The following is a 27407-nucleotide window of genomic DNA, read 5'->3' as shown; positions in this document are numbered from 1 at the left end:
ATATTATGGACAAAATCATATATCGTAATCTTTTTACCCTTCATCCAGAGTGGCTTAAGGAATAAGTCAAGGTTTGCAGTTTTCCATATGACTTTATCCCATGAACGAGTCATTAAATTTATAAAAACACTTTAATCGCAACGTGTCATTGAGGAGAGCTCCATGTTACCATAGAGTGGTAAGATCAACCAGCTACCCAATTAAGCGCTTCCAAAGTTCGAGTTTGTCAGTTGATGTCCTTGTTCTAATTTAGGCTTAACGGAGATTTGTTGATCGGAAAGTTGCACAAAAGTAATGCAACATAAGACAATAATAGAAAAAAAGAAACGAGACAATGAAAAGAAATTTGATGATTGCAAATTTATGCTTTGTGAAAGATTCTACCACATGAAAAGTTTCCATATCACCGTTTTCATCATCATCTCACTCGCCGCAAGAAACACAAGTGCACAAATTATCGTCAGACTTAGTAAAATGTATTTTGTATTCACTTTTTTCTATCATTTCTTCTTCATTAGCATTTGGCTCAATATACAATAATCTATACCTAATATGAGTTCCTCAAACACACAATTGTTCAACAATTCAGACAACTACTATGGTGAGTATACAGCCACTATGTCACCAAACGCATACAACGAAAACAACGAATGTGAATATACCGACAGTCCCCATGACGAGCTAATATCAACCTTGTCATCAACTTCAATAAACTCGTTATTTGATCCAGACTCTCAGTTCCACTCAACATCGACACATCCTGGAACGTCAACAATTACACCAGCCCTAACGAGAAACAACCTGTTGAAAACCAGACAGAAGCAAACAACAACCCAAGAGTTCATTAATACAATCGAGCAAAAACTACAAAGGCTAAATTCTGAACACACCATTAACCACCTCCACAATTCCAAGTCAACAATAGAGAGGGCCAAAGTGGTGGTGCTACTAGTTGGCCTCCCTGCAAGTGGAAAATCCACATTGTGTCATCAAATAAAGGATTATATCCATTCAACAACTGGATATAAATGTGGTGTCTACAATGCTGGAGATGTCCGCAGGAAGAGGTCAATAACTTTTAATGACGCCAACTACTTTGACCCCAATAATGTTTGTGCCCAGCGTGATCGTGATCTCTATGCTACAATCACGTTAAATCATTTATTATCGGATCTCGATCATGTTGATATTGGTTTCCTCGATGCAACCAATACAACAGTTGAAAGAAGACAAAAAATGTTGAAGCACATCAACTCCAAGGATTTGGCTGCAGTCATTCTTGAGGTTGAGAGCATTTTCGCTGACTTCAACATCGTCAGCGGAAAGCTCAACAATGCCGACTACATCCACCAAGATAACAAGTTGGCGGCGTTCCAAGATTTCAAGAATAGGCTCAGCCATTATAAGAGTGTGTATGAGCCGGTCACTTGGGAGGAGCTAGATGAAAGTCAAGTTACTGCATATATAAAATGTGTTAATGGCGGTGAAACTTTTTAGTTGGGTAAGAACAAGGAAGTAGAGGAAAAAGAAATAGAAGCTAAAAAAAGCGGCGCTCACGAAGCTGAGTTTTGGTACTTCAAAGCGTTGCAAAATTTCATTGACGAATACGATCAACTGATTGGAATTGAGTATCGAAAAAAAGCTAAAGAGTTCTATTCAAAAGAATATGTGTAGTTTTGTTCATTAGTTTAATCTTAGATTCCATATATTTTAATCCACATAGATTGAAAAAGGAAAACTTTATATATGGCGTATTCTCACGCATCTTCCATTACTGCATTTACATTATTGTTCAATGTGTAGTACCATGCTCCCACCTTATCATCAGTGTAAACAGCATCTTTCCAAGCCATGGGGTCATTGGGCCTTGCGCGCGACCAGAATCTAGCAGTTTTGTCTGATCCAGCTGAACAAAGAAGATGTCCCATAGGGTGAAACTCCAAAGCGTGAATTGCTTTCTCATGTGCGTATGGTATACGGTGTACCGCCTCGATGGATCCTGTCTCATTGGTTATATTGGTATTGACTTTTTTTGGTATTGATTCATTGGAGTCTGGAATGTAGGAGTTGAGCAAGTAGTGGTTGATGGACCCATTGAATGCAGCTGTAGTCAACATTGATGCGTGAAGTGGATGCCAAGCGCAACATGAAAGATCAGTTTCTGAATCACGAATTACCAACATATCCTTCATTGTTGTCAAATCAAATATACGACAAGAACGGTCACGCGACACTGAAGCTAATAATCTCTTTGTCCCACATGGTTGGAACCTCGTTGTGTTCACCGTGTGTTTAAACCCATGTAGTGTGGCAATGCATTGAGAAGCTCGAGGATCCCACAATTTGACTAGATTGTCCTTTGATCCACTGACGATAAGCCCCAAATCTGGGTGCCAATCAGCACTTTTCACTTCCCAGTTGTGTCCAGTCAAGGTTCGTTCCTCTTGTCCATTGCTAAAATTCCAAATCTTTAACATTGAGTCATCACCACAAGTAAGGAACTTGGAGTCATTTGGAGAAAAGGCAATATCACGTACTCCATTTGAGTGTGCCGCTATATTGTTCACATTGTTGAAATTGGGCTGCCAGTATTTAACAGTACCATTTTGATCTCCACTTAGTAACCATTCGTCATTATTTGAATATTGCATTGTTAGAATAGGACTTTCATGGGCTTGCATAATGGTTTCAAAATTGAAGGTCATTCCATTCCATAATGTGAATTCACCCGAGTGGGATGCTACTAATAGCCTTCGCCCTTCGGGAGTCCATTTCACGGTATTTATTGAATGCTTGACTTTATTTGAACTTAAATGTACCAACTTAGTTGCCAAGTCAAATGTCCCGAGATTGTTCTTGTTATTTCTTCTGTCCAAATTGAAACTTGATGAGTATGCCATTGACGGGAGTAAATCAATTAAATATGAACTTTCCGGTCGAACCACACCAATAGGTTGTTGGTGACGGGTATTTAAGCCCATAGATTTTTCAATAAACCAACGGGTCATGTTGTTTCCATGATCAACTGTTCTTCGAAAAGCTTGTTTCTTATCTTGACTGGCAAGTTGATGGTCGATGTTCTGCAGAAAATTCAGTCCCGATTCTCGTTGGTGATACGGTTGCTTATGTATCCTTCCACCCTGTTGGTGGTTCTGATAGGAATTGTATGACATGGGGCGGCTTGATGGATTAGGTTGTAAGTCCAGCTCCAACTGAGCAGAGATTGTATCAATGTTGATTTTTCAAAATCTAGTGAAAACTACGAGCTACCATATACAACGAGGAAGTAAAGACTTTGTGGAACCAACTTCAAGAGATGAGAACTTCTGCTTGAAAGTGAATAGCTTTAAGAAATGATTGCCAGTGGTATTTGAGACCCTGAGCTATTAAATCTAAGAAACGTTGTTGAGCAGCTACGCAGTTAACTGTTGACAGATGACTCCACTGGATCACCCGAATTTGTCAAGATTTTACAAAGGTTTGCATCTTACCTATCTCTCCACTGTACCATATAGACTTCCTAAGTCATATGCAAACCTCGACCTATCAACACCTCATACAGTTCATGTGTTACAATTGACTCCACACTTTCCTCATTTGGCAACTCAATTTGATGAAAAAAAAATTGGTTTTTGTAAATGGACCCTCGTGCGCACAATTACAAATATCGCAATATATATAGGCTAGATTTGCTTTCAACTTCCACAACAAACACATTCTTCAACTCTAAACCACCAAAATGGTTCAACTATATTACCACGATAATCAAGATACTGAAGAAAATTTTACTGACGATCACAACTCAGGTGTTCCCGTATCAGTTGAAGAGTTGGCAGAATTAGGGGTCATTTACAGGCATGTAACAAGTCAGGAAGAACTTGATGCATTGGCCACAGAACGAGAATATAAAAATAGGGACAAGGTTCATTTAAATTTGGAAACTTTCAAGAATGATGTCGATGCTTATAATGCCAAAATGAAGCAATTTTATACTGAACATTATCATGAAGATGAAGAAATTAGATATATTGTTGATGGTGAAGGGTTTTTTGACGTGAGAAACAAAGGCGATAAATGGATCAGAGCAAAGTTATCAAAGAATGATTTATTAATTTTACCTGAAGGCATTTACCATCGGTTTACTTTGACTAATGCTAGAGAAGTTACTGCCATTCGTTTATTTAAAGATGAACCAAAGTGGGAAGCTATCAATAGAGTTCATTGAAAAAGACACATCGATTATATAACCAATACAAATCTATTTATCCTTTAACAACTTTGATCTTGTTTAACGAGATCCACTTTTCTAGAGTAGTTCTATTGTTTTTTAACTCTTCATCAACAGTTTCCTTTTGCTTAGTCAACTCTTTAACCTCATCTGCCAAGATCTTGATCACCTCATCAATTGATTTTTCAACTAAAACACCACCAATCATTTTAAAACATTTGCGACCTTGTCTCTTTTCCGGCGCTATTGCCGTGAGACTGCGATCAACAATAATGTGCTCTTGAAGTTGTGATGCAAGTGTCGACGATTGAGTTTCCAATTCTTGTATTAGCTCCTGGTACCTGTTGTACTCTTGTTGTAAGATCTGAGATTTCTTTTCATCTGCAGCAGTTGATGTTGAAGACATTGTGGTGGGATGGTGGTGAATGAAGAGATGTAAAATTGTCGTAAATTTTATTTTTTGGCTCCAACAGTGTACAGACGAGAGATACTTCTAAAAGCACAGTCAGTCATATGAATGCGTTATTACCAAGTAAACCCTTACAATACACTCTATTGATCCAATTATAAGCTAGAATAAACTCCTTTGCGGTAGTGTCATCTGTTCAAACTCCACTCTATTTACATTTTTGCAGTCGAAATATTTTATCGATTGCATGACTTTACCTTAAAATGAGAATCCCCTCCTTCGTCACCCCTTGTAATGAAACGTATATAAAAGGGATAAATCCCGTCAAATGCTTGGCTCTTACTTACACCACATTCTTTCCACTATCAACTACAAATATGTCCTTAGGAAATCCAATTGCATTTCACAACTATTCACCTAAACAAACGTTGCTCGCTGGTGGTGTGGGGTTTGGTATCTACGCCGCTTTAATGCTTAGATATTATTCACAGAGGTCAAGGGTTAGAAAGATCTTTGAAGATAGCGATAAAAACTACGAAAAGGTGCACCTCATGTCGTTGCCTCGGTACAGTGAAAACAAAGGCGACAAAGCTTAGTATACTTTATTTATAGGAATAAATATTCATCTATTCTTCTTCATCCTCTCCCTCTGGCTTGACTTCATCTAAACTACCCAATAAGTTTTCCAATTTCTTTGCCCCGAGTTCGAAATACTCTTTCTGCGCTTTAACGAAAATCTTTAACAAATCAATATTCTTTGAAGGTTTCAAAAGCTTTTTCATTTCAATCACTGCTAACTCAGTAGCACTAACTAGCTCGTCCTCTTTTGAAATCAATTCTTCATTTTCTGGATCACTGGATTCAAATTTGTTTCTCAATTGATCAAATTGAGATCTTGTAAAGTACACCTTCTTTCTCAATTCGTTAACTTTGATAAATTGTGCATTCAATATTTCAATTAACTCATGATTCAATTTGAGAATAGTTTTATCTTGGTCCAATCTTGCCAATCCGATTTCGTGGTAGGTGGAGGATATCTTCAACAAAACAAACGCAAGCGAGCTCAGGTTGGAATTCTTTTGCAACTCTTCTGAATGTTTGGCTGCCAATGTACTCAAATGACCATACAATGTCTTTGGTAAATCTGGTGAAGTTGGCTGAATCGACACGTCTTTGTTTTCTTGTCCTTCTGCATTGGACTCGTCCGCTTCACCCATCAAGATCTTCTCCAATTCCTGCGGAGAAGACACATTCTTCAACTGGTTAAACTTGTTTCCAATAATGTTTCCAACGTGAGCATCTCTAATCTTGTTGATGGTGTAGTTACCTGGTGGATAATCGTAACTAACTTGTCCATAAGTTTCGTTAGTTGTTTGAATCAAATCAGAGTACAATTTCAACAATAAATCGCAGCCAATTTCCAACTGCAAATAATCTTGAGGTAATTCACTCACTTCGATATTTGATGTATTCGATGCCAATGCTTGAACCTGGTGTAATTGTTCATTGATCAATTGTTGAGTCTTTGACGCGAATGGTTGAATTGATTCTCTAAATTGTTCAACAGTTTTCGATGGGTTAACTTTGGAAAAGCTTTCACGTAATTGATCAACCGTTGGCAATGATTCTTGGATAGATTTCAAGTCGAATGAAGGGAATTTGAAGGACATGTTGATTGTAGGTTATCTGGTAGAAAACAAAAGGCTGTGATAAGTTAAAAAAAATCAAATTAAGGGAAATCGAAAAACACTTGTGTCGCGGATTATGGTGTCATGAATCAAAGGTGACAGAGTTTCAACTTATACCATAATAGATACACGAATAAAGGCTTACCTCACTACCAAAGAGCTGAAAGATATCTGATCCCATTTCTTAAAGATTTGGAAGAGCTAATACAAGGTGTCAGCAGTGCTAGGGAATAGAGATTATATTCAGTGCCGTTAATGCTACCAATTGATCTTTAAAGTATAACCATCACTCACCACATCATCAACCATGACTACAAATGAATCATCCGTGTATTACAAAAAGCAAGCCAAATATCATGACAAAAGAAACATTCTCAACAAGTCCTACTTAGTGGAGCCAATAATACGACACCGAATTCATGATTCCATATTTTACAAGGAGCACCTCTATTTGACGAATGAATCCACGATACTACCAATCATAACCCAGCACGTACATTACATTTCGGGCGTTGATTCAGTAGGTAGACCAAGTCCGTTTTTACAGTGTCTTTTGCGATTGCTAGAGTTGGAGCCATCAAAAGAAATCATCAACGTCTACCTTGATCAATTGTCGTACAGTGAATTCAAATACTTGACAGCATTGGCATTGTTGTATGTACGATTGGTGTTCCCAAGTGAAGAAGTTTACAACATCTTCGACCAGCATGCTCAAGATTATCGCAAATTGAGAGTCAAGTTGAAAACTCCTCAATTCGATGCAATGCAACGACCAATACATTACAAACTTGGATACATGGATGAATTCATAGACGGTTTGCTAACGCAGGAAAGAGTTGTAGATCTTATATTGCCACGACTTATCCCCAGGTTGAGCTTGGTGGAACGCGGGTTAGTTGCACCTCGGCAATACTTTATTGGAGATGAAATGCAGAAGGGTGTAACTAATGTACTGCAAAATCAAGACAAAACTATACATAGCGATGGTGAAAGTTCATATCAAAGTGATAGTGACTAAACTTCAATAAAAGCAGATATATCAATATACGTGAGATGATATTCTTCTCTCGGTGATCTCCTCTTTCGCAAACTACGTCATAGGATCTCCAAAAATAGAAATCAATACAAGGAAGAAGTAGAGGAAAAAAAAACAATTTTAATTGTCGATTATTCTTTAGTGGAGACAACTTCCTCTTTAATGGAAACTAAGTAACAAGTGAATACATTAACTTAGATAATGGCAATAACAAATCTTTTAGATGAGGCAGATAGGCATTCGGAAGCCAGTATACATGCTACCTCCAGGACAAAAATCATATTTGTTGTTGGTTTATTTATACTTTCACTAACTGCATTTGTATGCCAAACAGAATTCACATCACAAGCATACAAGCTAAAATTCAGCGAGCCTGTTTTGCTATTGGCCGTGACTCATGGGTCATGGTGGCTCTTGTGGCCACTTCAAGTGTTGTTTGTTTCAACTTGGAGGACGATTGGTAAAATGAGCCAACGCGACAAATCAGTCAAAGTGAATACAGCAATGGGGAATATACAATATCAAAGACTAAATTCTAGCACGGGGCTTCTTGAAGAGCAGGAACATCCACAGCAAGAAGTTCCAGTGCAGCAAGTGAACTACTGGAAGTATTTCAAAAAAGCAATTGTTAAACAATTTCACAATGTCTACCACACATCAGTCCTTATATATGAGGCCAATGTAAATGAAAATAGGTCGACAAAGCATCTCAACGAAATCATAGAGAGTAATGTCCACATTTCAGGCTCTAGTTCAATCACGGATTGCATTCGCACGTTTTTTCATACACCATCGATCAAACATATTTTGTTCAAAACGCTCATTGTGACAACTGTGCTCACGTTGGCTGGATTTACCTGGTACGGATCCATGTCGATGACCTATGCAGCTGATGTCACTGCGATTTATAATTGTTCAGCATTTACTGCATATGCTTTTGCAATTCCATTATTGAATGAAAAGTTTTCTTGGTTGAAGGTAAACTCAGTCATAATAGCATTAGTTGGAGTGTTTGTTGTTTCATACTCCTCCAGCAGTGATATAGGTGAGGACAATGGTGAAAAAAATCCGTACCCATATAGATTCTGGGGCAATTTACTTATATTCGTTGGGGCAATATTGTACGGTTACTACGAAGTATTGTACAAAAAGTATCTCTGCATACCAGCCCATTTATCAAAAATCATCACACCAAGAAGACAACTGACGTTTGCAAATTTCATCATGGGTATAATGGGAGCCTATACATTGGCATTTTTAGCTCTTTTAATAGCAGTTTTACATTTCACACACATCCACAGGGTCAATTTTTTCAATTATGGAGAAAACACTGGAACTATATGGCTTTACATTTCTGGCTCGATAGTTAGTAATCTCCTATTCAGCGCGGCTTTTTTGTCACTCATGGCTTTAACAAGTCCAGTTTTGTCTTCGGTGAGTTCTTTGACAACTATTTTTCTTATTGGTATAGTTGAGTGGGTTGTTTTTGGCAACGCATTGGATTTGCAACAATTGATTGGAGACTCGTTTGTCATTGTTGGTTTTGTAATGTTAACGGTTGCATCGTGGAAAGAAATCAGTGAGGGTAATGAGGACGACGATGTTGAAGCAGTGAGTACCTATTCATTTGCGATGAGTACTGATGGCACGCATTAGACACAAGACAGTTATTTGCATATTTAGACTTTTAAAATGTAACAATAGTGATATAGTACGAATTTGTCTCTTCCTCCACAAAAGGTGCAAAATGAACCAAAAAAATAAAAACTTAGTATTTTGCCATCACTTATTCACAAGATACTACAAATGACAGTTGACGACCATGACGTTGCCGGGTTCCAAGGATTGATGAAATCATTAAACTTGGACTCTGACCAATTTCAAGAATACGACCAGTCCAAATTCTCCTCATATGATTTCGAACAACTTCTGAATTTGAAACTTGAAATCGAATCTCAATTGAGGATACTTTTCAATTTACTACAGCAGAAATATGGGGCTAGCATGGAAACGAACTTAGTCACTGCCGACGGATTTCCGAGAAGTGATATTGATGTAGTCACGATACGATTGATTCGAGTGCAAATCATTCGGTTAAAAAATGATTATAAAGAATTGTTAAAAGTACTAGATTCAAAAATGGAGGAGGAGTTTGCAAAAAGGAAGACAGAATTGGGAGATGATCAAGCGCAGACTGAACCAAGACTGAATCAGCAAAAACCAAATATTCCTTTTGCACAGGTAAAGGAAGTCATTGCTGGCGGTCCTGCTGAATCTGCAGGTTTAAAAGAACGTGACTTGATTGTTATCTTTGATAATGACATTCATGCATTAAACCATAATAAGCTATCTAAATTGGTTGAAAGAGTGAGAGCTAAACCTGGTGAGAAGTTACAATTGACTGTTAAGCGCAATGAAGAGACATTGAATCTAATTCTTAATACCAGTGTAAAGTGGGATGGTAAAGGTATTGGGTGTCGTATAGTGCCCGTGTAATATAAGTAAAATGATATTGGATTATTAAGGAGGATATAATAACTAAATCTTTAACCTTCATGTGTATTGTTTTACATAGTTGTAGTAAAGTTAAATTCCTTCATCTTCAACAACATGGTACATCTCCCTCTCTTTCTTCACTGTTGTATAATATTTTCAAACAAAATCTTGTGGCAAGCACCTAGGCTGATTTCGTATCAACTGGGTCTATAGTTTTAGCTGTGTAAACAAAGCAAATGCATTCAATCTATATCCACTCTCTTGTGTATTTGTTTTTGCAACCTAATTTAGAATTCGTAGAAAGCTAGCTTTTCGACAATAAACTAGCCTGCAATAATGGTGTTTCTGTTACTCTCAACAAATCAAATACACAACACCCATCCCTTAACCTTTCTTTTGAATTCCATCAAATGAGCCTGGTTTTCGACTATCCACCATGTAACGTACTTGTAAAAGTCAAAACATCTCCACTTTCAATTACGTAATCTTCCATACCTTCCAATTCCCAGTCTGTGTCATTAATAAGCACTAATATTCCTGGTCGTACACTGTCATCCTCGATAAAAACAGGTACATCTTTGGGGTCAGTGATGATATTATCACAAATATATTTGATTGCATCCTTCATAGTAGCTTCTCCCTCATCGAACGGGAGAATTGCTTTATGTTCTCTAACAGATGAGGATATAACATCGAGTCCTCCGAGGAACTCTACTTTGATTTTGATGGTCATGTTTGTATTGCAATGTCTGACTACTGGTCTAGTAAAGTGATGAAGGAGTGAAAAAAAATTAAAATGTTCCTAATGTCGCGACTAAATACCCGACATGAACCTTTTTCTGACGAGAATGTTGAATATGTGTCTACTATTTTTTTTCAATTAACGTGTACACATAGGAAATCATACTTAATCATGTTGTCCTTCATCTATATATCATTTGCATTCTTCTTGCTGGCCATTGCCCATGCATCGACAGTATCAAGTAAAGACTTTGCTTTGGTCATGTATGATCCAACATTGATTCCATTAAATGATTCATCTGCGTCACTATCTCCTGAAGTTAAACAACTTTTGACATTTTTAAATACCCATTACGATACAACACTTAGCCAATATAGCGACGATGAAGTACTGTTGTTTTATGATGATTTCCCAAGATTTGATCATTTGGTTTTACTCCCATCACTGAAGAAGGCAATTGGTGCTAAATCTGGTTTAAATCAACATCAATTGTTGAAATTTATTAACGAAGGAGGTAACATTTTCGCCGTTGGGGGGTCTGAAGCTTCATTGCCTGAAGGGATAAGAATCTTTTTGAATGAAGTCGGAATTTATCCTGCTCCAAAAGGATATAAATATATCGATCATTTCAACTCCAAAAATGGTGTCGTTGAATTAAAGGGTGACAACTTGATTAGCAATAATAGAATAGTGGAGAATTTAAACACGATTGAGTACACTAACGGTAATGCTGCATTGATCTCGAATAATGAATTGATTCAACCTATTATTAAAGCTACAAAGACAGGCTATACTAACAAAGTTGGTCAAGTAATGAGTGATGAATCCACTTGGACTTTTGCTGAGCAAGGGTACCTAGCTGTTGGTTTTCAAGCATTGAATAATGCCAGATTAGTCTGGGTAGGCTCGATTGATTTATTAGCTGATGATTCTTTATACAAATGGTGCTTTCAAGACACTGGTGTAATTAAATTACAGTTTGTTCAACATATCAAAGCTAATGAGCCGGAAAACTTGAATCCACATTTGTACAGGATCAAAGACCAAGCTATTTACACAATTGGTGTATCGGAATATAAAGATGGTAAGTGGATTCCCTTTCAGGTCAAAAACGAAGATGAACAATTACAATTATCATTCAAAATGTTGGACCCTTATCAAAGATTAAACTTGAGTCCATTGGGTCCAGTCAGTTCTACTGAAAACAGTAGTGAACTAGATGCCTATGCATACTTTGTCAATTTTACCGTGCCTGATCATCACGGTATGTTCACTTTTGAGTTGGACTATAAACGTAATGGATTGAGCTACATCTTAGATAAAAAGGTTGTGACAGTTAGGCATTTAGCCAATGATGAATTCAAGAGATCATGGGATATTTCCAACTCGTGGTTATACATTGCAAGCACCGTATTGGTTATCTTTGCTTGGTTCTCCTTTGTTGTTTCATATTTGTACATTGGCAAACCTAACTATGTAAAAAAGAACATCTAGAAGTGGAAAGTATTGTTTAAACTTATAGACCTAAAGTAGATTTTTATCAAATAAAACGATAAAGTATCAACTGAATTAATAGTTAGTATTTCTTGTTCTGAGATCTATTTTTGCATCCCTCGTCAAAGATCAGATCTGTTTATTTCTACTATCTTTAAAACAACTATCTTCAATGTGTAAAACTCAGTTGTCCCTATCAAATTATTCATCATGAAAACGACGGATGCAAGTGTGAATGATAACACATACCTTTTTATCAGGTCACATATTGTTCAATATAAGGCTTAAAAAGAGCAATACAGAAGAAGACTAAAAAGTTGAAAATTTTTTTTGATGAAATTTATAGTTTGAGGTATACAACTTTTCGGAAATAAAAAAAAAAACTTTCGAGATCCGCAGGACACAGTAAGGAACAACTGAGATACCAATTATAACTTCACTAACCCATTGGCACTATCCACTTGTTCAATGTTTCATCTAGCGTCATCATTGTACACTCAATACACCAAACGAGAACAATACAATGTTCTTATTCTAGGATTAGACAATGCTGGGAAAACGTCATTTCTTGAGCATATAAAACTACTATACCCATCAGCAACTGCATCCTCATCTGACAAGAAATCGCATAGTTTAACAGCTAATATGAAGAATGGAAGTAGTGGTGACTCCAATGACAATACAAATACTGAATCAAGTCCACAGCGATCAACAACATCCATTTTAAAGTCCAAACGAATCTTGCCTACTGTGGGACAAAATACCACCACAATCAAATTTGAAGCTTCAAATAAACTGTCACCGTTTGCATCACAGTTCAAAAATATCAATTTAAAATTTTGGGACCTAGGTGGTCAAAAATCACTCCGTAACATGTGGTCGAGATATTTCAAACAATGCCATGGAATAATATTCATCATAGATTCAACTGATACTGAACGGTTTCAAGAATGTTATGAAACCTTGATTGAAATTGCCCATGACGATAGTTGGCTTTTGCTGGAAGCGAACGAAAATGGGGCATCCAATCCAGATTACGAACAAACTATAGGATTAGATGGTACGGTAAATGTACCTATTCTAATGCTTGCAAATAAACAAGACTTACCACAAGCAGTTGATTTGGTGAGTTTGAAAACTGGTGTTTTTATCAAATTGGTTAGTGAGTTGGAAGCTACTGATTCAAAGCTTTTGCCTGTAAGTGTGTTGGAAAATCAAGGATTGAAGGAAAGTTTAGAATGGTTGGTGACACGATTGATATATAATAAAGGAAACAAAGTTCCACAGTATAGTTAGTAGATGCTGTTATTAATCGATAGCTTGTGGTTTGAGTATTGCTTTACTGCTTTTTTGAACGACTTGTGATTCAAGAGGGTGGATTTTGCAAAGTGGCCAAGAGTGGTTAGTTGTGTTTCAAGGAATCTTTTTAATAAAAAATGTGAGAGTGTTTATCGTCAGCTAACGATCGAGTCACTTTTGTACACTCAAGTCGTTTGCCGTTTCAAACATAATCAAGAACCTTTGTCTGGTAATTGGTATTGTGAAACACACCTGCTGGTTTTGAGGTAACAGCATATACATTGGGCTCATTGAAACGATGTTTCTCGTTTGTTGGTGAACTGGCCCCTTACAAAGTGGCTGTCGCATTTTCTTAGAGCACAATGCTTTTATAAATATTGGTATAATTTCTTAATATCATAGATTTCATTTTCACAAATGGCTTGTCCACTATAATAATACATTTGACACCCGGTAGCAAAACTCTTGTAGGATCAATACATGGATAATTGCACGTGTTTTGAGCGGCTCATTTCAAAAAGTATGACGTATGTCTATTGTAAAAGAATGTTCCGTCGAACACAAAACTGAAATTAACAGAAACACAGTTTTGGTTTTTAACATCACTAAAAAGCATATGGAAACACCTTGCGGTAAGAATCTAGAGAGAGTGGGTGACTGGGTAGTTCTGGGTGCTCATCTTCGGTGCAAATGTTTAGAGTTAAAAGAACCGGAGCCAGGTTTGCTTTAGTGTGGAGCATTTGTTTTTACGAACGAATTAAAGTGACGTCACCTCATATATGGTTGTTTACGAGGGTCCTGTAGATACGAAATTGGACTCTCGAGGTATTTGTTCCACTTATTGTGGGCCCGCATTGGTGCTACGTGAGCGACCGATTTGCGCCTCGCAAAAGTTAGGCACCAATTTTGTGTTACGAATTTAACACAGCCAAAAAGCATATGGACACCCGATGGCATAATCGGGTAAAACCTATTAGTCCTAAATAGCATTTCAGCTCGGACTAACTAGTTTGCTTTCTTTATCTCACAATTACGCTCCACGAAATCTCTGTCCTTTGATACTTAAGACAATGTGCGTGTATTGTTTTGTGGCTTTTAGCAAACAAACGTGCTAGTTGCAACTTTAATGGAACGACGTCACACACCTTCACAACTTTGTGCCAGAGACACCTCCTCTGCAATTTCCTCCCCACCTCGAGAAAATCTGAGTATAGTTTTTGTATCAATTTATTCGTTACTTGAAAATGGAGTTGCACATTTTGTGACGGGCTACTTACTTAATAATTTTTACAGCGGCTAGACCCATAATTTCGCATTTGTGACTGGGGCTAAAAGTAGAGAAGCACTTACGTAAAATCCGGTGAAAATTGTGAGTGTATTGCTACCGATACACAACTTTTGTATGGTTGCTATCTACTTTACATTGGTGGTGGTTTGTTTCACTAGTTTCCTATAAAGTGTGGTGGATGAAATGAGTGTAATGAAATTATAAAAAAAAGTGATGACTAAAGACAAAATTTCAAAAGGGGAATTTCACATTTTTGTGTAATGCATATACACAATATATATAAAAATTATAGCAATCTAAATAAATAAATCCAAATTTTCCAAATCAATTTACCACACTCACCAAAACTCACCCCCTCTTATTGTTCTATACAATATAAGCCACACATCAAAACATAACATTCTTCCTCACTATAAAAGCACAATCAATTGCTATTCAATTGCATTTTCCAATATCATTTTTTAAACCACACTAAAAGCTTCTTTCAAAACCAAATCAGATTCAATTACTCGAATCAACACTACAGAACACGCTGAAATACTCAGATTTAATCCAATTATATTACACTTTAAATACATTGTCTTGCAAAAGCCTACCACACTGAATTTGACAATATTTAAGTATGAGTTCTGAAGGTAAATTTTTCAGTAAATTAAAGAAAACGTTCAAAGGGGACAAAAGTAACGAATCTTCGCCCAATTCGTCACCCAAAACCTCTAAGTCCGCATCAAAGAAAGAGACTAATCCAAAAAAGGAGAAATTGCTCCAGGAAGCTCGAAAAGAAGGAGAGAAAGTATTCCATCACAAACATGAAGGATCCACCGCTACAGCTGGTAGTGGAGTAGCTGTCGGGGGAGCTGGCACAGCAACAGCAGCAACATCATCTTCAGCAGCTAAAACTGGAAACAAAGAGCATGACAACATTCTCAAGGAAGCCTGGGAAGAAGGACACAAGTTGTTCCATCGTCACACTAAGACTGGTAATACTGGTGTCTATGCTGGCGGAACAGCACCTGCAGCAGCAGCAGCGGGAGGAATTGGTGGTTACGGTGCATCTGGTGATCACAAAACCCCGAACACTGGTCACGAGTACAGCACAAATGCCAGTGATGTTGTTACCAGCTCTTCAAAAGGTCGTTTAGTTTCATCACCACCAAGACGATCAAGAGAGCCACTCAAATACGAAGTTCCAGGAGATTTCAGCAATAAAAAGAGTCCCACTGATCCCACGGTTGTCGCAGATGATAACTCCAAAGATCACTCGAACCCAGCTGTCCTCACCAATACGGACCCAGCTTATAGCGATGACGCGAACCCAGCAAAGGGACACGGAAAGTTTTTTGATCCAAGAGATACCCAAGGAGGGGTTCTTGGTGCTGCTACAGCCTCAGAAGACTCAGCTAATGCTTACAACCAAGGTAATTTCAGACAAACACATGAAGAAGCTACAAAGGCTCAGTATATTGATACTGATAACTTGAAAACCAAGCCCACAGTTTATGAACAAGAGGATAAAGCAAATAAAGCGTTGGAGGAAATCAAACAAGATGCTTATCGCGAAGGTAATCAACAAGGAAGGAATGACACACAAGAAGATCCTTCTATTTTGGGTTCCAAACAAGTTGGTGGAAGTGGTACCACGACCGATGATCAACATCCAGACAAAGAAGCAATTCATCAAGAAAATAGGTCTGCTTATAACAAGGATGGTATTGCAGGTGTTCTTGAAAAAGAACAGGGAGAGTTGCCATCCAAATCGAAAAAAGAAGAGTCCCATCCAGGTACTGTTGAAGATGGTGATGTGATTCTTGGAGGTGCTGGTGTTGCTACTGCTAAACAAGACAATTATGATCCAGTCGACACCGAAAGAAGAATCTCCGATCTTGATAGACAAATCAATCAAGCTGACAGTAAGATCGAAAAATTGAGAAATGATCCTAGCAATGCATCTACTTTTGCAGTTCGTGATGAGCCTATCAAAACACCTAAATTGGATGATGTGCATGACGAGTATGATCATTCAGATGGTCATGATGAATTTGCAGATACTCAAACTGATTCCAATGCCAATGATAACGCAAGGTCAGGACAAGGCGTACTTGCTGGTGCAGGCGGTGCATTAGCCGCAGCTGCTGGTTACTTGGGCTATGGTACAAGTAAGGATCAAGATAAGACAAACCAAGGTGTAACACCAAGAGAAAAACAAGAGACTTTAGATGCATCTTATGCAGCTGGTCAACAACAATTCGAAAACGAGAAAGGTGGAATTGCTTCAAAGGATACTGCTAGACAAAATCAAGAGGGCCTTGTTGGAAAAGCTGCTGGATTATTGGGATTTGGCGCTAACAATGATCAAGATAAATCGGCTAAGGGCGTCACTCCTGAACAAAAACAAGAGACTCTCGACGCATCCTATGCAGCTGGTCAACAAAAGTTTGAGGATGCGAAAGCTGGAACTAAGACAGGAGGTACCACTGATCAAAACCAAGAAGGTTTCGTTGAAAAGGCAGAAGAAGCCATTGGAGGCGCCGCTGCCGCAGCTGCTGGTTACTTGGGTTTTGGTGGGCATAATGCCAGAGAGGGCCACAAGCAGTTGCTTAAGGAAGCATACGAAGCTGGAAAAAGAAAAGGAGAAAGTGAAAGGGCAGAAGCTACATCCAAACAAACATCTGGCCAACACCAGGAAGGCTTTGTTGAAAAAGCAGAAGGTGCAATTGGAGGAGCTGCTGTTGCCGCAGCTGGCTACTTGGGCCTTGGGCCTCGCGATCCCGAACAAGAGCGTCAACAAATCCTCAAAGAGGCGCATGATGCCGGAAGAAAGAAAGGTGAACAGGAAGTTTATTCTGCTAACACAGGAACATCTGACCTGTATTTGGAAGGTACCAAGCAACGTATTGGAGAAGTATCTGCTGCTGCTGCTGCTGGTGCTCTTGGCTTGAATAGTTCGCAACAGCCAAAAACCTCGACAAACGAACAGTTTGGTAAGAGCAAGGACGTTACAGGTAACCATGATTATAGCTCAGCGGGTGCTGTTTCTGGCGATAATAAAACAAGCAGAAGAGGTCACGATTCAGCAAATACCACCCCTCAATCCTCAAATCAGGGGTATTTAGCTACAGCTGGCGCTGCAGTGGCCGGTGCAGGTGCTGCAGTTACAGGTGCGCTTGGTTTAGGTGGCAATAGCAATAAGGGTACAGCAGCCGATGATTCATTGATCGAAGATGCCGAAAAGGTTGATCCCTCAATTGAAAAGTTTCCATCTCATAAAGTGAACGAGAAGGAATTAGAGGGGGAAAGAACGCTTGCCCCTACCGCCGACAGGTACGAAACTGAGGTTGTTGAGCTGAACAAAGAATCTGTAGAAGATAAACAGCTCAAGGCAGCTGAAGGGGATGTCAGTAAATGGAATAAGCAACATGGATTCAAAGATCCAAAAGAGTCCTTGATTCAAGAAGCAGAAGAAGCAGACCCTTCAATCGAGAAATTGCCACCTCATAAAGTCAACAAAAAGGAGCTCAAAAAAGAAAAGGCTCTTTCTTCTGACGCAGATCCTGTGGAAAAAGAAGTTGTTGAAGACACTCAGTTTAAAGATCTCGAGGATGATGTTGCCACCTACAACAAAAAGCATGGATTCACCAATGTTAAATCATCTTTAATCGAAGTTGCAGAAAATGCAGACCCAAAGGTCGAAAAAATGCCAGCTCACAAAGGTCAGTCTGTTGATAAGGAGTTGACAAGCACCGCCAACGAATCATCAGGAAATGATGTTCAAAATTTGCCAAGCAACTACCCAACTGTGACAACTGATGAGATCAAGCGTGCTGCTGGTGCTGGTGGAATTAAAACTAGCGACTCGGCTAGCAAAAGGTCGGTAGATACTGGAAGGAGCAGTAAGACAGATGATGACATTAAGGGTCATGAAATCCCAGATAAAGATCATGACCACAAGAAGAATGCCATAGCTGCTGCCGTTGGGGCAGGTTCTGGTGCTGTTGCATATAGCTCAGCTTCAAATAAATCTCCTGAAACTTCAAAATCAAACAAGTTGGATGACGCATTGAAAAAGTCCCTATACGAGGAAGGGTATTCCAAGGGTAAAGCTAATAATCTGCGCCCTTCCAATAAAGGTGGTATTTTGGGTGCCAGTGGCCAATCAACTGACACTTCAAAAGAAAAATTAGATGATGCGTTAAAGAAATCCCTTTATGAGAAAGGTTATGCCAAGGGAAAGTCCGATTCTACACTTTTATCGTCCCATAGTAAGAACGTTTCGGGTGCTTCCTATAATACCACCCAGCCACTTAATCGTTCCGTTGATGATTCAAACCCCAAATCAGGTGCCACATCTGATGCTGTCGGTACTGCCGGTGCCGCATATGGGGCCAATCAGCTGTTGGATCATGATTTAAAAAAGCAGTTATATGCGCATGGCTATAAATCAGGTGCTGTTCAATCTCAAGCAATTGACCGTGACTTGAAACAACAGTTGTACGAGCATGGTTATGCAGCTGGTCAAAAACACCATCAACCCTCTACAACAGCTTATGGATTCAGTGGTGGTGTTAGAGACACTGACTCCAAGTTGGACTCGAAACTCAAACAAGATTTGTATGAGCATGGGTATGCCAAGGGTAGTACCGAAAAGAAGGCTGAAAAGGACAATAACATCCACAATAGATCATACGGCACATCCAACAGAGAGGCTGCTATTGTTGGCGGTGCTAGTGCCGGAGCCTTAGGAGGAGCTGCTTTGGGCTCTTCGCAACCCGAATATAATCAGAAGTCCTTACACACCCCAGTTGACAACAAATCTGAATTGGTTGATGAAAACACAGCTCACAAGGAAAGAGAAGACAATTCAAACAATTTAGTTGTTGAAGTTGTCGGAATTGAAGACAAGGAGGAGGCTTTGAGAACTGCAAGAAATGCATCCAAGAAATTGGACCAAAGGGGTGTTGACTTAACTTCTGGTAAATTGGTCATTGATGCCAATAACAAGGAAATTTACAAAGAGGACTACGTTACTGAGAAGGAAGTTCATACTCATGGCTCTGCGCCAAACATCGTTGGACAATCAAGAGCTGAGGGCTATACTCAAGGTGCTCGTGGTTTAGACACTTCTTATGAAGGTGATGGAGCCGGCCAGCAAACCAACGTTTACGGTGGACAAAAGGCTTCTAACATCCAAGGTGTTGCTCCACAAGTTGTTGGTCAATCAAGAGCTGAGGGTTATGCTCAGGGTACCCAACTGGGTACTGACACTTCTTACGAAGGTGATGGTGCTGGACAAAAGACAAACATTTATGCAGGACAAAGCAAGGGCGTGGAACATCAAGTTGTGGGCCAATCTAGAGCTGAGGGTTACACCCAGGGTGCTACTAGTAATGCTGATACTTCATACAGAGGAGATGGTGCTGGAAAAAAGACTGAAGTTGCCCCAGAAGGAGACAGGAGCGATGCAATTGCATCAATTTTGGCATTAGACAGAGAAGCTGCTCCTGGTGTCACATATGGTGATGGAAGTTCGGTGCCAGAACTCAAACCTGGTGAGTGTCCTTACTTTAGTTCAATTGGCCAACCTACTCCTGGTGCGGCTAATGAATACCACAAACAAGGAATTCCAGGACATGATGCTCATGCTGACATTATTCGTGAAGCCTATGCTGAAGGTCATCAACGCGGTCACTATGCTGCAGGCGCGTATGGTCAGGGTTCTCGTGGACCTCGTGGAGTAGACACGTCATACGAGGGTGAAGGTGTTGGTGCAAAAACCTGTCCTTACACTGGTTCTAAGGACCAAAGTGTGCCAAGTGCTGCTGGCTATTACCAAGACAGTCAAGTTTCACATGGCACTCGTGGAGTTGATACGTCCTATGAAGGAGATGGTGTTGGTGCTAAGACTTGTCCTTACAATCCAACTCTGGGCCAGGCATCTGATCAATCTGAGTTAGCAAAACAGAGATTGCATGAGGCTGCAAGACAAAATACCGGATTGTCAGCTGGTGCTGCTGGTGCGGGTGCTGGTGCTACAGATAAGGTTCACCACAGTCAACAACAAAAGTCTACATCGAACGCAGCAAATGATGATGATGAAATTTTTGTCAATGTTAAGGGTACCAAGGACAATACAATCGCCACGAAGATTGCCAGAACTGCTGTTGCTAGGTTACAAAAGACACATGCGTCCATTATCTCCAAGGTTAAAGAGTTGCAAGTTGATGCACACACTGGTATTGTTAGAGATGAAAATGGTGACGAAATCGCACATTTCACCGATTTAGCTGTGGATTCTAAACACTCTGGTTTGGATAATCATGCTAATACATCCAAAAGCACAACAAATGCTACTAATTCTGGTGGTGTGAGCTCTTCTACTGCTGCTGCTGGAACCGGTGGATTAGCTGCTGCTGCTGCTAGCACTGCTTCATCAAGGCACCCCCACTTGACTGAACCAACCCATCATACAAGCGCCAATGCTGGACAACATTTAGGTAGTGACTCCTCCAAGCCTGAACCACCATATCCACAAGGTTTTCCCGCTACAAAGGAAACAAATACATCTTCCCATTACTCAACCTCGGGACAACATTCGTCTACTTTAGATGAAGGTTCCAATATCAAGACCTCGTCTGGTACCTCAGATGCTGCTGTGTCAGGTGGATTGCCAAGCTATTCAAACTATGATGATCGTGGTGGTGTCGGTCACGAAAAACCATCTACAAATTCCCGACTGGGAAATGAGAAACAATCATCCACTTCTCAGAGTGGATTGTCAGGTTTGGCATCGAGCATTATTGGTGCTTCTGGTGCTGCTGGTGCATTGGAATCATTGGGTATCGCAAATCAAAGTAATGAAAGTGATGCCAAGTCAAAAGGAGGCGCTTACGGTGATAATTCTCATAGTGATTCTAACCCGTCATCATCACACTTGCTGGGGTCCAATGCTTATCCAAAGTCTGCTGTTGATGCTTACTCATCATCTTCTGAGAATACCAGTTTTGATAGAAATGTCAATGATGCTCTGTATGGCAATGGTGGTCAATCAGCCAGATATGCTGACCACCAATCGTCATCGAAACCATCTAATTATATTCCTGAATCGGGCTTTAGTACAAAACCTTTGTCTGGTCCTGATACCACATCTGCGGGCGAAACGGGTGTTGGTAAATCTACTGATGGGGGTCTCACTTCTACTACTGGCACAACTGGTTATGGTGAATACGATAAGGTGCCAAGAGATTTGCAAGAAGGTGGCGCAACTGTTGGATCTAATGCTGGATCGTCGTCACATGGATTGACTTCAAATGCTGGGGAAGTTGATTCTGAAGTGACAAATGCCAACACCTCATTTAGTATGCCAGGCGGATGGAATTAGAGAGAGAAATTCCGAGTTTAGTCCATGTCAAACTTTTTTTTTATTAAGTTTTCATTTGTTTATCTGATTGTATAGTTTTAAATTTGAAGTATTACTGTTTGCTAAAAAACTACGTAATTCATCCTTGACTTGAAATGAAATGTCATTAAAGTTGTTTCAAACTATCTTTAATTACTTAAATTTAAATAGTATCATCAATTGTATAGTCTTCGATCCAATTCTCGCAAGACATTTGCTACTGATTGAACCTCAACTTGCATACCTCTTGTAGTCAACTTGCCAACCAATGTACTAAAGTCAACACTATTAAATTTCTTATGACGAGATAACGTCTTGTATGCATCAGCACAAGGAATAAACATGCCACCTGTTGAAGAATCACTGTTGTTGCCATTGTTGGATACACTTCCAGGAGTCGTTGGTACAAGTGCCGACAAACCACTTAAACCTGCACCAGGACTAGCGGCGAGATTATTTGAGCTGTTCGTGGCGATTAACGGCGGAGGGATAGGACTTGGTGCATTATTGTTTTTGTTGTTGGCACCACTTGCACTAGGTGTGTTGGGTCCAAAATTCAACAGGAGTGACGCTCTTGAATTGTTCCTTGATAGATTGGGTCGTATTGAAGAGTCATTGCTTTTAGAAGCAACTGTTGTACAGAATAAGGTAGACATCGGATCCATTTGACATTGTTTACATGTACCCGGGTTTCCTGTACACCCACTACCAGTATCTTCATTTGAATTGGCGTCTTCCTCCGTTTGTGGCTGTGATGATGATGATGACGATTCTGTAGATGATTGGTTTGGTCTTGGTATTACTGTTGGCACTGCCCCCGGTGTCAAGTTTGTTATATCTCGTATCTCGACTGAAGGGCCAGGATGCATCACAGGAAGAGCCATTTTGGTATTGTTGTTATTGCTAGTTAAATTGAATTGTAATGGAGGTAGGGTGTTATGATCGCTGCCTTGCCCATTAGTTTCACCATCCACTTGTTCCTCTTCTTCCTCGACAATGATATTATTAGGTCCATTCAATGAGGCATTGAGTCTGGCTGCTTCTTTGGCCGCTTCACGACAAACACATGGCGTATCATCTGAACAAAATCCACAATTCTCCATTGGCGAGTCTTCATTGAAATCAGAATTGTCGATCTTGTCAATTGATCTTGATCGTGGCTGATTATGCTGGTGATTGTGTTTAGTTACTGAAACAACAGTGTTACTCAGTTTCTGGTCTTGTTTTCGTAGCTTATTCAAATCTGGCATAGGTTTAGCTTTAGTGGCGAACTGTCTGGTGAAATCTATTTCTTCGACATCATTAATACTTTGTGCTTTTCTCTTCCGACGAAGTGTTACAGCTGCTTGAGGTTTAATTGAGTTCAATTGGTTTTCTAATTCTCGTTCTGCTTCGGTCTTGTGAGGTTCCTTCAATCCCACAGATTCACATAAACATTCATCTTTGATACACACACCACAATCAAATTCCGATGAATCAACTCCTCCATTATTATTGTTGTTGTTGGATGCAAAGAGTTTGTCGGGTGTATTATTGTTGGAAACGGGTGTCAATGTGTGCTGCGTGCTGTTGCTATTACTACTATTATTTCGACTGATCACACCGTGAGGTTGGAAGCTATTTCTTGTAGTACCATTGGGTGGCAGATCTGCGGAAGGTGCAGGTGATATCTGCTGTAAAGAATATGACGAGCCAGCTGGTGAGATGTTATTCAGCGGTGATGGATTCTGACCTGCATTGAACCCTGCAAAGTATTGCTGTTGTTGTCGTTGTTGTTGCTGTGACTGCTGTTGTTGTTGTGCAGGCTGAAGTGAAAGTTGTGAATAAGAAGATGATGATGTATTACTTGAATGACGTTTGGAAAATTGTTGAGGAGGCGCAGGTGCAATGTTTTGTTGCTGTGTTTGTTGCTGTTGTCCTTGTTGTTGTGGCACCTGCAGTCTTATCTCCTCCTGGGATGCTCTAAACATGGCCATTTCTTGTCGTATTTGTTCCATACTCTTTGTTAAAAAGTTATTTTCTGCCTTTAACTTATTTATCGTATTAATCAATGCCATCTCCTTTATATCCTTTTCCTTTTCAACTTCCATTAGTTTCTCTTCCAACTCCTGGACCCTAGTGGCTCTTCGTTCTCTAAAGGCCCTTTGTGCTGCTCTATTTTGTGCCTTTCTTTTGGATGCCGGGGTATCGACACTAGGTTTTCTACCTGGTTTAGGTCTAGGAGGCAAAACCCATTCCTTTGATGTCATAATCAGGGTAACACTCTTTGTGGTTAAGCTTCTAGCGGTAGGATTGTTTGGTGGGGATGTTGCATTGTTATTGTGGGTGTTGGGACTGGCTGCACTTCTCGGTGTTGAGCTCGCGGAAGCCGAGGATGGAGGAGAACCAGCAATAGCTATCGGCGACTGGGCCACCGACAGCTGTCTCGGAGCAATACTAGGACCCTTTGTTGACATTTACGACAAGTGTTTGGTGGTCGGTGTCTGTTGTTGTTGCTTCGTAATTAGGAGGTATTCAGTATGTGATTTTCCCCAGTAATTTGAACTTGAGATTGTTGAGTTGTTGTTGAAGTATAAAGTAAATGTTTGATCTTCCTTTATAGCTAATGGGAGATATGCAAGTATGCCTGTGCTGGTGTATATATTGTCTCACAGTCCCCTTTTATTCTAATGTCAAAATATAACTAATAAACTGTTGGGAAATATATTCTGTTGTTATATAATCAATATTAAATAATTTTAAGTGAGAAATTTTCTGATTTTCTATTAGTTACGTAATGTGTTATGTAACATTTCAATTGATGAAAAAGATAAAAAAGAGAAAAAGAAATATAGCAAAAATACACAAAAAGATAGAAAATCTCTTGTTTTAACAACATTCCTATGATTGGCTAGAATTTATAATGCCTCTTATATCAATACTAATTACATACTTAGAGCCCCCTTTTTTCTATTGTTGCAAAAGCATATTGTAATAGGCCTGAGACAATTGAAGGGCACAATCCCCTCTCTCTCCCTGATTTGTCTCCATTATTTTATACTCCATTTTCTGAAATGATTGGTTGTCTGGGTCTAACAATAAGCGACTCCCTTGCACAATGAATTGAGAGAAAATTGGGGGGGGAGCCCCTTTCTGCTTCGCGGAAATATAGGTTTAGTTTGAATGACAAGAAGGCAACTTCCTCACTCTTTTGGTCTCGATATGGTACTTTTACGTGCAAAACCTTTGTCAAAAAAAATTACGAGAGGTATATGAGCAAATTTATTCCATCAAAAGATGTTTCTCTTCTTACTCATACTCAGCCCTTGGTATACAAAGAAGAAAATTATCTCCTTATATGTGCATAATCTTTGTTTGTGTGTTTGTGAAAATCCGAGTCCGGCCTCGGTTTTGACACAAAATTGATCAAATAGAGAAAAAAAATAGCTTGAAAACTGATAAAAAGAGCAACCTCACGCAGAGAAAACAATTTGTATGTGGAATCTGTTTTCAGTGTATAATGGGTGCAAAACTGACACGTCTTACGAGAAGATGGGTGTTCAGGTGTCTCCCAATTTAAGCGCAAATTTGATTCGTTTCATATAGAGAAATTATTACATAAAATCACTTCACCGTTTCACCGTTTATATACAAACTATTGAGTTACACCGCAGATGAAAAAAAAAGTCTTACTATATCTCTTTCCTTTAATTAACTGCAGTTCTGCTTTTACTTAGCTGCTGCTGCTTGTTTCTGCTTTTCAGCTTCTTCAGCTGCTCTTTGTTGTTGCACTTTAGCAATTTCTTCCGGATTTGGTCCACCTTCAGTAATCAATTTGTTTAAAGTCATTTTACCAAATTCATCCTTCAATTTCTGTTCTTCTTCTAAAAATTTAGCAGCATTTTCTTGTAAGTATTTTTGGAAATGTTGATATTGTAATTGACCATGTTCTCTAATTATATCCAATGGCATTTTGGGTTCTTGAACTGGCATACCAAGCATCTTGGCAAGGAAATTGGCGGCATTTGGCTTATCTTGAGGGTGATCTTTTTTCCATTGTTGTCTTAATTTAGCTTCACGTTGAGTAAATTCGTCAACTATGTTGGATTTATCATTGAATGAATTGAGAATTGGACGAACATCTTTAACTGGTTGAGTAGCCAAGTATTCCAAGAATGGGATCAAACGAATCAAATAATCATCAGGTCTACCATCCCATTTCTTAACCACGATAGAGTTTTCTGGTTGTAATGATGTACAATCAGGATCAACTTCAACCATAACTGTCTTGCCCAAATCTCTATTCAATAATGAAAGATCTTTAATCAATTTCCCATCTTTGTAACGGCATCCTTCTCTAAACAATGCATATGAAATGTAGGCATGATATGGATCTAATTTACCAACAGCTTTTTCGGAAAACAATTGTGAATTGGAGCAAAACAAAACAATTTCATAGTATTGCGATAAATAACCCAAGAAATAATCAAGTCCTGGTCTTTTAGCGGTTCTCCATCCATGTTTAGTATCCCAATCAGAGTGAATTAACAAATCATCCAATGTCAATACCAAAGTCAATGGACGGCGATATTGTTCCGGTGCTGGTGGTGGTAACAAGTTTTCAAACGCTGGTTCGGAAAAAAATGTAAATAACGATGCTAATCTTTTGCTCATTCTTTCATACATTAAAGCTGGAGTGTATCCGTTGGAAATATTTTTACCATCCATTTCTTCTTGTTCCTTTTCTGAATCCCAGTCTCTACTCATGTATCCTAATCCAAGGGCACCTCCGACTAAAGTAGACAAGTAAAAGATATTGGCATATCTCTCACGTTTTAAATCCTTTGATGTTTGTGCTCTTCTTCTCTTACGTCTGGATGATTTCTTAGATCCGTCCTCATCTTCGAATTCTTGTTCTTGTTCTTGCTCTTGCTCTTGCTCTTGTTCCTCGATAGTTTTGCCATCTCTTTTGGATTGTTGTTTACCATCCTTTTGTGATTCAAGATCTTCGAATCCAGCTCTAGCTAGCATGTCATCATTCAAAATGGATTGTGGTTCATCGGACTTCTTTTTCTTATCGGTGGCTGATTTATCATCTTTAGTTGAATAAAACTTTATGGATTGGAGATGATGTAATCTTGGTAGAAGTGTCTGTGGGCCCTTTGTAGATGTAATTAATGATGGTTTGCTGGACTTAATTGCTGTATTTATCAACAGTCTAGCGGTTGTCCTAAGCATAGTCGTATTAATGATTATATGGTATTAGTTATTACCTGTTTGTTTTTAAAAACTGTTGCAATCAGAAGTCACTTACCTTGCTGAAAAATATTTCACATCGAAATTTTTTTTTCCTTC

General features: G+C 39.1%; 15 protein-coding genes across 15 annotated transcripts; 9 read left to right on the top strand and 6 right to left on the bottom strand. All coding sequences in view use genetic code 12, as the record gives it.

The window, feature by feature from the left end:
• Positions 1–552: 552 nt before the first annotated feature.
• On the top strand, positions 553–1497 carry CORT_0A08510 (hypothetical protein; the record flags this gene model as incomplete). The annotated part of the gene is made up of 1 exon (XM_003866626.1): positions 553–1497. The coding sequence occupies one exon, from the start codon at positions 553–555 to the stop codon at positions 1495–1497; it is 945 nt and encodes a 314-aa protein (XP_003866674.1).
• Positions 1498–1757: 260 nt separating this feature from the next.
• On the bottom strand, positions 1758–3173 carry CORT_0A08500 (Pfs2 protein; the record flags this gene model as incomplete). Its single annotated transcript, XM_003866625.1, has 1 exon — positions 1758–3173. The coding sequence occupies one exon, from the start codon at positions 3171–3173 to the stop codon at positions 1758–1760; it is 1416 nt and encodes a 471-aa protein (XP_003866673.1).
• Positions 3174–3739: 566 nt separating this feature from the next.
• CORT_0A08490 (Adi1 protein) lies at positions 3740–4225 on the top strand (the record flags this gene model as incomplete). Its single annotated transcript, XM_003866624.1, has 1 exon — positions 3740–4225. The coding sequence occupies one exon, from the start codon at positions 3740–3742 to the stop codon at positions 4223–4225; it is 486 nt and encodes a 161-aa protein (XP_003866672.1).
• A 37-nt stretch (positions 4226–4262) lies between these two features.
• On the bottom strand, positions 4263–4634 carry CORT_0A08480 (Gim4 protein; the record flags this gene model as incomplete). The annotated part of the gene is made up of 1 exon (XM_003866623.1): positions 4263–4634. One exon carries the CDS (start codon positions 4632–4634, stop codon positions 4263–4265), a length of 372 nt encoding a protein of 123 aa, XP_003866671.1.
• Positions 4635–4900: 266 nt separating this feature from the next.
• Positions 4901–5233, top strand: CORT_0A08470 (hypothetical protein; the record flags this gene model as incomplete). Its single annotated transcript, XM_003866622.1, has 1 exon — positions 4901–5233. One exon carries the CDS (start codon positions 4901–4903, stop codon positions 5231–5233), a length of 333 nt encoding a protein of 110 aa, XP_003866670.1.
• A 30-nt stretch (positions 5234–5263) lies between these two features.
• CORT_0A08460 (hypothetical protein) lies at positions 5264–6307 on the bottom strand (the record flags this gene model as incomplete). Its single annotated transcript, XM_003866621.1, has 1 exon — positions 5264–6307. One exon carries the CDS (start codon positions 6305–6307, stop codon positions 5264–5266), a length of 1044 nt encoding a protein of 347 aa, XP_003866669.1.
• Positions 6308–6632: 325 nt separating this feature from the next.
• CORT_0A08450 (Fgr16 protein) lies at positions 6633–7343 on the top strand (the record flags this gene model as incomplete). The annotated part of the gene is made up of 1 exon (XM_003866620.1): positions 6633–7343. The coding sequence occupies one exon, from the start codon at positions 6633–6635 to the stop codon at positions 7341–7343; it is 711 nt and encodes a 236-aa protein (XP_003866668.1).
• Positions 7344–7562: 219 nt separating this feature from the next.
• On the top strand, positions 7563–9017 carry CORT_0A08440 (hypothetical protein; the record flags this gene model as incomplete). Its single annotated transcript, XM_003866619.1, has 1 exon — positions 7563–9017. One exon carries the CDS (start codon positions 7563–7565, stop codon positions 9015–9017), a length of 1455 nt encoding a protein of 484 aa, XP_003866667.1.
• Positions 9018–9167: 150 nt separating this feature from the next.
• Positions 9168–9857, top strand: CORT_0A08430 (Nas2 protein; the record flags this gene model as incomplete). The annotated part of the gene is made up of 1 exon (XM_003866618.1): positions 9168–9857. The coding sequence occupies one exon, from the start codon at positions 9168–9170 to the stop codon at positions 9855–9857; it is 690 nt and encodes a 229-aa protein (XP_003866666.1).
• A 427-nt stretch (positions 9858–10284) lies between these two features.
• CORT_0A08420 (Urm1 protein) lies at positions 10285–10590 on the bottom strand (the record flags this gene model as incomplete). The annotated part of the gene is made up of 1 exon (XM_003866617.1): positions 10285–10590. One exon carries the CDS (start codon positions 10588–10590, stop codon positions 10285–10287), a length of 306 nt encoding a protein of 101 aa, XP_003866665.1.
• A 63-nt stretch (positions 10591–10653) lies between these two features.
• Positions 10654–12093, top strand: CORT_0A08410 (Wbp1 oligosaccharyltransferase subunit; the record flags this gene model as incomplete). The annotated part of the gene is made up of 1 exon (XM_003866616.1): positions 10654–12093. The coding sequence occupies one exon, from the start codon at positions 10654–10656 to the stop codon at positions 12091–12093; it is 1440 nt and encodes a 479-aa protein (XP_003866664.1).
• A 468-nt stretch (positions 12094–12561) lies between these two features.
• On the top strand, positions 12562–13389 carry CORT_0A08400 (Arl3 GTPase; the record flags this gene model as incomplete). The annotated part of the gene is made up of 1 exon (XM_003866615.1): positions 12562–13389. One exon carries the CDS (start codon positions 12562–12564, stop codon positions 13387–13389), a length of 828 nt encoding a protein of 275 aa, XP_003866663.1.
• Positions 13390–15302: 1913 nt separating this feature from the next.
• Positions 15303–22055, top strand: CORT_0A08380 (hypothetical protein; the record flags this gene model as incomplete). The annotated part of the gene is made up of 1 exon (XM_003866614.1): positions 15303–22055. The coding sequence occupies one exon, from the start codon at positions 15303–15305 to the stop codon at positions 22053–22055; it is 6753 nt and encodes a 2250-aa protein (XP_003866662.1).
• Positions 22056–22249: 194 nt separating this feature from the next.
• Positions 22250–24529, bottom strand: CORT_0A08370 (Hap43 CCAAT-binding factor-dependent transcriptional repressor; the record flags this gene model as incomplete). The annotated part of the gene is made up of 1 exon (XM_003866613.1): positions 22250–24529. One exon carries the CDS (start codon positions 24527–24529, stop codon positions 22250–22252), a length of 2280 nt encoding a protein of 759 aa, XP_003866661.1.
• A 1252-nt stretch (positions 24530–25781) lies between these two features.
• Positions 25782–27290, bottom strand: CORT_0A08360 (mitochondrial translocase complex subunit; the record flags this gene model as incomplete). The annotated part of the gene is made up of 1 exon (XM_003866612.1): positions 25782–27290. The coding sequence occupies one exon, from the start codon at positions 27288–27290 to the stop codon at positions 25782–25784; it is 1509 nt and encodes a 502-aa protein (XP_003866660.1).
• Positions 27291–27407: the final 117 nt, after the last annotated feature.

The sequence above is a fragment of the Candida orthopsilosis genome, assembly GCF_000315875.1.
Source record: "Candida orthopsilosis Co 90-125, chromosome 1 draft sequence".
NCBI lineage: Eukaryota > Fungi > Ascomycota > Pichiomycetes > Serinales > Debaryomycetaceae > Lodderomyces > Lodderomyces orthopsilosis.
Note: the sequence above shows the minus strand (reverse complement) of the source record. Positions and strands in the feature narration are given on the sequence as shown.